General features: G+C 24.1%; 1 protein-coding gene across 3 annotated transcripts in view; it reads right to left on the minus strand.

Annotated features, from left to right (window-relative positions):
- The window catches only part of LOC127283274 (uncharacterized), a 128,394-nt gene that overhangs the window by 2,584 nt on the left and 113,709 nt on the right, over positions 1-12,101 (minus strand). For all 3 annotated transcript variants that reach the window (XM_051308011.1, XM_051308012.1, XM_051308010.1), the window contains 2 exons: positions 10,608-10,780; positions 3,704-4,089 (listed from right to left, as the gene is read on the minus strand). In XM_051308011.1, coding sequence (XP_051163968.1) covers positions 3,704-4,089; positions 10,608-10,780 — 559 coding nt within the window. The remainder of the gene's footprint in view (positions 1-3,703; positions 4,090-10,607; positions 10,781-12,101) is intronic.

A 12,101-nucleotide genomic window follows, 5' to 3' on the forward strand; every position in this document is an offset into this window, starting at 1 on the left:
AGAGAGATCTGCGCTTAAATAAATTAAATTATACCCTGGACTTTGTAAGAAAAGTTTCCATATTGTATGAGAAGAGACTTGAATTTTAATATGAAAGGACCATTTGTTTGTCTGACTATTTTTCCTACGCAGTGCAATTTTTTAGTTTCTATTTTTGCATTTTTTTTATGCTCATATATCTAAGACATGGAAATTTACTTTATACTCTTTATAATATTTTATAACATTTTTTTACAGCATCTCACACCTCGTATTTATTATAAATAAAAAAAAAAAAAAAAAAACAAAATTATTTAAAATACAAAAAAATTTAATTTGGTTCAAATATTTATTTACAAGGATTAATGTAACAAAAATTTATCATTTAGGAAAATATTGTAAAATATTAATAAAATTCTTTAAAATATAAATAATAAATAATTAAATAATAAAATAAATAAAAATAAATAAAAAAATAAATAAATAAATAAATTTTAAATAATTATTAAGTATTAATAAATTATTTGTAAAATATTAATAAATATTTACAAATTATTTATAAATATTTATTTATTATAGAGAAATATTACAGTTATTTATTATATTAAATTTTATTAAAAAAAAAATATAAAAAAGCAAATTTATCGCGCTTGAGAAATGAAGAAATTAAATTGAAGAGGTTAAAAAAAAAGGATATATTGAAAAAGACTCTTTGATCGAGCACACGAAAAATATATGCTCAATGAACAGTCATGACTTTAGTATATATAAACTTGGTTGAATGAAAATTCGTGACGTAAAGCACCATTTAAATAACCAATTGAAATTCATTCACAATCGAATTGAAAGCGAAAGTTCAAAGGGAGAGGAAAAAAAAGAAAAATATTGGAAGAAGAGTAAATATCTTTTTTTTTTGCATTTTTTATGTGTAGGTACATTAATATTTTATTATAAAACACAAGTTTTTTTTCAGGGAGAAAAAGAAAAAATTCCAAATTTAGAAAAAAAAGGTATAAAATTTATGGAAAAAGGAGAAACTATTTGAAATGCTGTTCGAACTGTCTTACGTAATTGACGAATGTTGGTGATTTAGAGATGGAATTCACTTCCAAAGCTTCTACTGACTAAACTTTCTCGTTATTTCAAGAGACTTACTGTTCTTAAGATATTCAGGAATAATGTATTATCGGCTAAAGAGAACTCGGAGTACACTTCTCTAACTACTTTCAATTAAAGCCAGATTTCATCCTTCATTAATAAATTAGTCATAATATTTTCTTTATCCATTTAAAATTTAAATCCTCCTTTTTTTTGCGCTCACAAAGAAAAAGCTCAAGTTTATATATTTATAAACACTTACTTCTGGAAATTATAATAATTTAATAATACAATATTAAAAAAAAAATAATAATAATTATTTAATCAAATTTTATTCTGATTTGAATTTTTAAATTGAGAGAAATTTCAATTTACCGAATTTTTATTTGTACGAATTTTTAATTAATAGAATTTTTAAAGGCGACGAATTTTCATTTGACCGAAGTTTTATTTGTTCAAATATTTATTTTTGCGAATTTTATTATTGATAGAAATTAAAATTCACCAAAGTTTTATTTGTCCAAATTTTTATTTGTGCGAATTTTGAATAGACAGAAATTTTAATACACCGAATTTTCATTTGTCCGAATTTTTATTGGAACAAATTTTTAATTGAAAGAATTTTTGAAGGCGCTGAATTTTCATTTCTTCGAAGTTTTATTGGTACGAATTTTGAATTAAAAGAAATTTAAATACAACGAATTTTCATTTGTCCGAATTTTTGTTTGTACGAAGTTTTATTTGTGCGAATTTTTAATTGATAAAAATTTAAATTCACCAAAGTTTTGTATGACCGAATTTTTATTTGTGCGAATTTTAAATTGATAGAAATTTAAATACACGAAATTTTCATTTATCCGAATTTTTATTGGTACGAATTTTTAATTGATAGAATTTTTGAAGGCGCCGAATTTAATATTTGTCCAAAGTTTGATTGGTTCGAATTTTTAATTGAAAGAAATTTAAATACACCGAATTTTTGTTTGTACGAATATTTATTTGTGCGAATTTTTAATTAACAAAAATTTTAATTCACCAAAGTTTTATTTGTCCAAATTTTTATTTGTGCGAATTTTGAATAGACAGAAATTTTAATACACCGAATTTTCATTTGTCCGAATTTTTGTTGGTGAGAATTTTTAATTGACAAAAATTTAAATACATCAAATTTTCATTTGTCGGAATTTTTATTTTGGAACAAATTTTTAATTAAAAGAATTTTTGAAGGCGCTGAATTTTCATTTCTTCGAAGTTTTATTGGTACGAATTTTGAATTAAAAGAAATTTAAATACAACGAATTTTCATTTGTCCGAATTTTTGTTTGTACGAAGTTTTATTTGTGCGAATTTTTAATTGATAAAAATTTAAATTCACCAAAGTTTTGTATGACCAAATTTTTATTTGTGCGAATTTTGAATAGACAGAAATTTTAATACACCGAATTTTCATTTGTCCGAATTTTTATTGGAACAAATTTTTAATTGAAAGAATTTTTGAAGGCGCTGAATTTTCATTTCTTCGAAGTTTTATTGGTACGAATTTTGAATTAAAAGAAATTTAAATACAACGAATTTTCATTTGTCCGAATTTTTGTTTGTACGAAGTTTTATTTGTGCGAATTTTTAATTGATAAAAATTTAAATTCACCAAAGTTTTGTATGACCGAATTTTTATTTGTGCGAATTTTAAATTGATAGAAATTTAAATACACGAAATTTTCATTTATCCGAATTTTTATTGGTACGAATTTTTAATTGATAGAATTTTTGAAGGCGCCGAATTTAATATTTGTCCAAAGTTTTATTTGGTACGAATTTTGAATTGAAAGAAATTTAAATACACCGAATTTTCATTTGTCCGAATTTTTGTTTGTACGAATTTTTAATTGACAAAAATTTTAATTCACCAAAGTTTTGTATGAACGAATTTTTATTTGTGCGAATTTTGAAATGATAGAATTTTAAATACACGAAATTTTTATTTGTCCAAATTTTTATTGGTACGAATTTTTAATTGATAGAATTTTTGAAGGCGCCGAATTTAATATTTGTACAAAGTTTTATTTGTACGAATTTTTAATTGAAAGTAATTTAAATTCATCGAATTTTTATTTGTCCGAATTTTTGTTTATAAGAATTTTTAATTGACAGAAATTTTAATTCATCGAATTTTCATTTGTTCGAATTTTTATTTGTACGAATAATAAATTAATAGAATTTTTTAAGACTCCGAATTTTAATTTGTCCAAAATTACAAATGACCGAATAATTGACAGAAATATTTTGGCGCTATTTTCTGAAAATTGACCAATTAGAAAATATTATCATGAAAATAGTGATTGGTCAATTTTAAAAATAGCGTCGAAATCTTTCTGCCGATTTTTTGTACGGAAAAATAAAAATTCGTTGTTTTAAAAATTTGGAGAAAAATTAAAATTTCGTATACAAATAAATATTCGGACAAATTAAAATTCAATTTGAAAATCTGTCATTTAAAAATTCGAATTTCATGAAAATTGGATTAAATGAGAATTGTTAAATTAAAAAAATGGAAAATAAAAAAATAATAGATGGAAAATTATTTTTTTTTTAACAAATGTTAAAATACTGGAAAAGAAAAACTCACGTGTACGAATTCGTTTTCCTTTGGTGTATTTGTGATGCTTTGGCCTAAATCTATGTTGATGCTCTCTGATATTGGTAGAATTTCTCCAGGGATGACTAGTGGCTGGTACGCTTGTGACGTTGGTGATTTTCCTTTGAATATCCTCAAATATTTGCGCCTTCTGCGCGTCTGAGGAACTGTGGTATGGTCGATAATATGACCAGTTTCCAATATCATCGAGCTTTTTTTCATCTTTCGTTTTCTCCGGTGAAAGCGTCGATGTCGCTGTAAACCTCGGTCGTTGTAGTGCATAAGATGAGGCAATACTGTTCATGATAGCTGCCTTATTGTTGTCGCGCGGTTCACTCGTTATAAATTTCTCTTTTGAATTGTCCGATGTCCAGTAACTGAAATTAGAAAAAAAAGGAGAAATGAGAAAAAAAATATTTCATTACTTTAAATTTTACTTTAAATTAAAAAAATTCTTTTTTTTGTTTAACAAATTCACTGTTGTCTGACTTAAATATTTAACTCTACTTAAAAATAAAATTGGTCTGACTAAAATGATTTGATCTACTTAAAAATCAGATTTATTTGAGTAAATTTATTTTTTAAGTAATGATATTTATAGATCTAGTAAAAAAATATTTTTTTTAATTACTAAATTAATTTGTCTGACTGAAATAATTTTTTCTACTTAAAAATCTAATTGGTCTGACTTAAAAAAAATTTTCTACTTAAAAATCAAATTTTTCTGCTTAAAATAGTGTTTGGTATTTAAAAATTATGTTTGTCTGACTAAAATCATTTTTTTCTACTTAAAAATCCAATTTTTCTGCTTATAATATTTTTCTCTACTTAAATTACAATTTGTCTGACTAAATTAACTTTTCCTACTTAAAAATGCAATTTTTTTGTATAAATAGTGTTCGGTATTAAAAAATTATGTTTGTCTGACTAAAATCATTTTTTCTACTTAAAAATCCAATTTTTCTGCTTAAAATATTTTTCTCTACTTAAATTATAATTTGTCTGACTAAATTAACTTTTTCTACTTAAAAATCCAATTTTTTTGTATCAATAGTGTTCGGTATTAAAAAATTATATTTGTCTGACTAAAATAATTTTTTCTACTTAAAAATTCAATTTTTCTGCTTATAAAATTTTTCACTACTTAAATTACAATTTGTCTGACTAAATTACCTTTTTCTACTTAAAAAAATAATTTTTTTGTATCAATAGTGTTCGGTATTAAAAAATTATGTTTGTCTGACTAAAATCATTTTTTCTACTTAAAAATCCAATTTTTCTGCTTATAAAATTTTTCACTACTTTAAATAAAATTTGTTTGACTAAAACATCTTTTTCTACTTACAAAAATTCATAATTTGTCTGACTAAAATATTTTTCTCTACTTAAAATAAAATTTGTCTGACTAAATTACATTTTTCTACTTAAAAATCCAATTTTTATTCTTAAAATAATTTTCACTACTTAAAATATAATTGGTGTGAGAAAATTTTTTTTTTCTACTTAAAAATCCTTTTTATTTCACTAAAATACCATTTTCTACTTATACAAATTATAATTGGTCTGAACGAAATTTTTTTGGTTTTACTTAAAAGAAAATTTGTCTGACTAAAATATTTTATTCTACTTAAAATACAACCTGTCGGACTAAAATAATTTTTCGTACTTCAAAATATAAGTGTCTGACTAGAATATTTTTTTCTACTTAGAAATTCAATTGTTCTAACTAAAATATTTTGCTGTACTTAAAATATAATTTATCTGACTAGAATTCTTTTTCTACTTATAAAAATTATAATTGGTTTGACTAAATTTTTTTTCTCTACTTAAAATAAAATTTGTCTGACTAAACTCCTTTTTTCTACTTAAAAATCCAATTGGTCTGATTAAAATAATTTGCACTACTTAAAATACAATAGGTCTGACTAAAAATTATTTTTTCTACTTAAAAATCCCGTTTGCATGACAATGGTAATTTTTTCTACTTACAAATAAAATTGTTCTGACTAAACTACTTTTTCTACTTAAAAATCAAATTATTCTTTAAGAGTTAATAAAAAATTTTTGTAATTAATTATTAATTCCAAAAGCCATTAAATTAAAGATAATTCTTAAATCGTTTTCCAATTTTTTTATTATCTAATAATTAAAAAATTGAACTCTCTTTTTTTTTTTTTTTACTTTTTACATTGAATTTACTTTATCTCTTTCTTTTCATAAAATCATAATATCATTTCCTATTTGATTCTCTTTTTCCCATTATTTTTTCTACTCTCACAGAAAAGGGGATTTAATCATGAGTATAATGAACATACTCTTCTTTTCTGAAGATCAGCTTTCTCTCTCCTATATATTCCCACATTTTACAAAACACACACATACATATATATATATATATATATATGTGCGTAGCTTCTTTGATTTTATAAGAAAAAATACATCTTGCTTCATTCTTGAAAAAAATAAAAGTTAAACTTATCGACGTGTGTGTGTGTGTGAGAAGTACTCTGAATCGCGAAAACAATTTCAAGACTTGATTTACGGTTGCCATGTCTACCGTGCGGAAAAAGCAGGACAGAGAGAAAGGAAGACGGAAAGAAAGACAAGAAATGGGTGGAGTATATATATATATATATATAAAAGGCAGGACTTATTTATCGTTCGATCCAACGGAATTTTCTATTCCATCAGAGGTCGATCTTCGCACGTTTACCTGCTATACCGCTTTTCGATCCACAAACTCCTTCCAACCGGAAGTGGATCTCAAATCGAGCCGATTTCTACGGAAATTGAGTCGGTATTTTCCAGTACGATGCTATCGTGTAGTACCTTCCTTTTCTATATGATATTATTTTCAGAAAACTAAGCGAATTCTAATTTCATTATATGTATAGAGCAAACCAAAAAAAAAAAAAAAAAATATGCGCGCAAAAGTTTATAAAGAAAATCCTCATGAAAATACACAGAAAATTAAAAGGCATTAAAATAAGCAGCAACGCTTATTATTTCAATCCAATTTTACTTATTTTAATACCAAAATGGATTAAAATAAACAAAATTGGATTAAAATAATAAACCTTGCAGCTTATTTTAATGCCTTTTAATTTTCTGTGAAAAAAATCAATTTAAAACAATTTTATAATTGGTAGAATTTTTCATTTGTCCGAAATTGTAAAATGTCCGAAGAAAACAATCGATAGAATAATTTTGGCGCGATTTTTTAAGTCAAAAAATTATCCATAAATTTGTGATTGGTTACTTTTTGAAAATCGCGCCAAAAATCATTTCGTCGATTTGGACAAATTAAAATTCGTCGCCTTAAAAATTAGGACAAATAAATAATCGATAATTTGAAATTTCAGTTATTTAAAAATTCGAATCATAAAAAATATTCGCTTGAATGTGAATTCTGTGAAATTAAAATTATTTTAAATAAAAAGTTTAAATAAAAAATAGAATAAAATATCTGCCAAACAAAAATTCGGTACAATGAAAATTCTAGACAATAAAATTTTATTTAATAAAAATTCATTAAAATTGCTATTCTGTTTAATGAAAAATTCGAGTAAATAAAAAAAAAAAATTAGTATATAATATATGAATATTATTAATACTTCTAGTTCGAGAAATTTTTTTTTTTATCATGTGACTTTGATTAAATTCAACAAATTAATTTAACTGAATATATGCAACAAAGACACAGGCAAATCATAATTTAGATTTTTTTTCTCCTCTCATCTCTCTCTATATATATATATATATATATAGATATATATTTCTCGAAGTTAGTAGTTACAAGGATTAATCGGTTTTGTACATCTGGGAATTTCTCACGCAGGAAATGACGAGAAATCGCTAGAACTTCTCTGCAAACCAATGTTCTTTAATTAATATTTCAATGCAACAAGCACTTCCGTATATCATTTTGTAAATATTACTTGTCTATTCCAGTTTATAAATATTTGTTCATTAATATTTAAATATTTCAATTTTTTTTTTACAATTTCCGCAAGAATTTTGACAAATGTTAAAAAAATAATACTATATTAGTTTTTTATTATTATTTTTTTTTCAAATGACATGTACAGAAAAAGAATGATATTTTAATCCCGAGTTTGTTTCTGTTTTTCTATTTTTTGTCAATGTTGTGTGTGTCGAGAATAGAAAATTTCAATCGTATCTACCGAGCTGTCAGTATTGAACTTTCAAGCAGTAGCAGTAAATATATCATGGAAAAAAGTTGTAGATACACGTGAGTATTTCAAGAAAGTCAAAATGAAAAAACTTAATCAATTTTGTATTGGATTAAGTAGATTGCTTTTTTTTAATAAAAAGAAAAGAAAATAATAGTATATCTAATTATAAAATAAAAAATTATAAATGTAATTATTCATTGTTAATTATTTTTTCTATTTAAAAATTAAAAATTTCTGACTAAAATAATTTTTTCTACTTGAAAATCCAATTGGTCAGACTAAAATACCTTTTTCTACTTAAAAATCTAATTTGTCTGACTGAACATTTTTTCTATTTATAAGAATTATAATTGGTCTGACTAAAGTAATTTGTTCTACTTAAAAACACAAAATTGGTCTGACCAAAATACCTTTTTCTATTTATAAGAATTAAAATTGCCTGACTAAAATATTTTTTCAACTTAAAATAAAAATAGTCAGACTAAAATAATTTTTTCTATTTAAAAATCCAATTGGCCTGACTAAACTAATTTGTTCTACTTAAAAAACACTCAAAAATGGGTCTGACCACAATAATTTTTTCCACTTAAAATCCAAAAGGACTGACTTAAATACGTTTTTCTACTTAAAATACAATTGGTCTGACTAAAATAATTTTTTCTACTTTAAATCCAATTGGACTGACAAAAATACGTTTTTCTACTTAAAATACAATTGGTCTGACTTAAATAATTTTTTCTAATTGAAAATCCAATTGGTCTGACTAAAATACCTTTTTCTACTTAAAATACAATTGGTCTGACTAAAATAATTTTTTCGAATTGAAAATCCAATTGGTCTGACTAAAATACATTTTTCTACTTAAAAATCTAATTTGTCTGACTGAACTTTTTTTCTATTTATAAGAATTATAATTGGTCTGACTAAAGTAATTTGTTCTACTTAAAAACACAAAATTTGTATGACCAAAATACCTTTTTCTATTTATAAGAATTAAAATTGCCTGACTAAAATACTTTTTCTACTTAAAATAAAAATGGTCAGACTAAAATAATTTTTTCTATTTAAAAATCCAGTTGGTCTGACTAAACTAATTTGTTTTACTAAAAAAACACCCAAAATTGGTCTAACCAAAATAATTTTTTCTTCTTAAAATCCAATTGGACTGACTAAAATACGTTTTTCTACTTAAAATACAATTGGTCTGACTAAAATACCTTTTTCTACTTAAAATACAATTGGTCTGACTAAATTTTTTTCTACTTATAAGAATTATAAAAACTTAATCAAAAGTAAAAAAGTTCAATGTAAAGTAATTTGTTCAACTTAAAAACAAAAAATTTGTCTGATCAAAATACCTTTTTCAATTTAGAAGAATTAAAATTGCCTGACTAAAATATTTTTTCTACTTAAAATAAAAATGGTCAGACTAAAATAATTTTTTCTATTTAAAAACCCAATTGGTCTGACTGAAATACCTTTTTCTACCTAAAATACAATTGGTTTGACTAAACTAATTTGTTCTACTTAAAAAACACCCAAAATTGTTATGACCAAAATAATTTTTTTTACTTAAAATCCAATTGGACTGACTAAAACACGTTTTTCTACTTAAAATACAATTGGTCTGATTAAATTAATTTTTTCTACTTTAAATCCAATTGGACTGTCTAAAATAAATTTTTCTACTTAAAATACAATTGGTGTAACTAAAATACCGTTTTCTACCTCAAATACAATTGGTCTGACAAAACTAATTTGTTCTACTTAAAAAAACCCCAAAATTAGTCTGACTAAAATAATTTTTTTTACTTAAAAAACCAAAAATGACTCATTAAAAAATTGTTCCGTACATTTTCTTTATTTTATACTAATCACACGACACTTTACTATATTGAGAATAATTCGATAATCTTTAATTTTTAATTCCAGAAAATCTGAATTTTAACTGTGAATAATTCATCGAATAATTTATATTAATATAAATATTTATATCAACGGAATTAATCACAAATCTCTTATCTAAAAATTTAATTTTGAAATTATTTTAAAATTTTTGCTCAAATTATTATTATTATTATTATTATAATAGTGAAATATTAGTTTCTTTCTGTGAAATATTGCAAATCTTGATTTATATATGTACACGTCAATCAAATAGCAAAGCTTTGGAAAAATGAGAATGTTCTCTGTCTCTATCTTTCTCAATTTTCCGATGAAATATCGTATAGGCTCATTTAAATTTAAAAAAAAATTATATTAACTATTATATAGAAAAAAAATTAGATAATTAAAAGGCATTTTTAGTTATAAATAATTTTATAATTTTTTTTCGATTTTAATAATTAATTTTCAATAATTGAAGGATTATTTTCATTTATTAAATAAATTATCGTTTAAAAAAATTATCTATTTAATAAATTATCTATTTATTAATAATATATTTAATAAATTAGCTATTTAATAAATTATTTAGAAAATTATTCGACTTTTGATAATTTCGAACGACTTTTTTTTCTGCCTCTAGAGATAACCTTCACAAAATTTAATTAAGCCATGGTACATACGGGTTTCTTGATATCCTTTCGTCTCCTTTTTTTTTTTTTTTTTTTTTTTTTTTTATTAAACCCCATTTAGTTTGACTAAGAACTTAATGGGGGAAAGGAAGGAAGAAAAAAAAAGAGAGCCGAATGACTTACCTGTATCTTTGGGTATCCATTTCCCCTCGTTCTTCAGCAATGACCTCATTCAGGTCTCTATTCGGATCGATTCCTCTTGGGGTCGGGTTATTCGACAGTAGATTCTCGTTGCTCACAAATTCCATCTCGACTTCGTCCTCGTGATACGTTTCCGTCAATGTGTACTCTCTCAACTGAAACGCAAGAACGGACTTTTAGTAATTCCATGTATATATATAGTATATACAAAATAAAGAATCCTGCCTCTTCTCCATCCAATCATATCGATCACAATAATATTTTTCATTCACAACATCTATTGATTCTGTATTATTTTTTTTTTCGTTTTTTATTTCCGATATTTCATCAGAAATCAAAATTATTTAATTATTTTTTATTTTTTAGATAATCCAATGATTTATTAGAGAAAATTATATTTTTTTGAAATACATTTTTTTGGGGCTTTTTAAATTCAGATCAAAATTTATTTGAATATAATAAATAATTTATAATTACATTATTTGTGAATTGCTATGGATGCTATGGAAACGGTTGCTGCGGAAATCAACTGTTACTATGCCAATAGTTACTATGGCAAAAGTTACTATGGGAATAGTTACTATGGTAACAGTTACTTACTATGGCAATAGTTACCATGGTAACAGTTACTATGGTAACAGTTACTTACTATGGCAATAGTTACTATGACAATAGTTACTATGGCAAAAGTTACTATGGCAATAGTTACTATGGTAACAGTTACTTACTACGGCAATAGTTACTATGGTAACAGTTACTTACTATGGCAATAGTTACTATGGCAACAGTTACCATGGCAGAAGTTACTATGGCATCTGTTACTATGGAAGAAGTTACCATGGCAGAAGTTACTATGGCAGAAGTTACTATGGAAACAGTTACTATGGCAACAGTTGGTTTCTATGGCAACCGTTCCTATAGCAGCCGTTTCTATGGCCTCTTCTTCATCCAATCATATCGATCACAATAGTATTTTTCATTCACAACATCCATTGATTTTGTATTATTTTTTTTTTCGTTTTTTATTTCCGATATTTCATAAGAAATCAAAATTATTTAATTATTTTTTATTTTTTAGATAATCCAATGATTTATTAGAGAAAATTATATTTTTTTGAAATACATTTTCTTTGGGACTTTTTAAATTCAGATTAAAATTTATTTGAATATAATAAATAATTTATAATTACATTATTTGTGAATTGCTATGGATACTATGGAAACGGTTGCTGCGGAAATCAACTGTTACCATTACAAAAATTAATGAATCAAATTATGATTTTCTTGAATCAATGATATTTTTTGTATTAAAATTCTATTAAATGAAAATTCCACAAATTTTAAAGAACTTATTCACGCGTTCCTTAAAAAAAAAAATGCAACCGCAAATGATTTTAACCCTCAAGCAGTAATTTCATCGCCAAAAGGGCTTCTTGATGGTAGCAAAATCTTGATGCTCTTGAGTGGCTTTTAGAT

This window comes from Leptopilina boulardi, unplaced genomic scaffold (assembly GCF_019393585.1).
Source record: "Leptopilina boulardi isolate dan_hultmark-lab unplaced genomic scaffold, ZJU_Lbou_2.1 LbouV2_31, whole genome shotgun sequence".
Lineage (NCBI taxonomy): Eukaryota > Metazoa > Arthropoda > Insecta > Hymenoptera > Figitidae > Leptopilina > Leptopilina boulardi.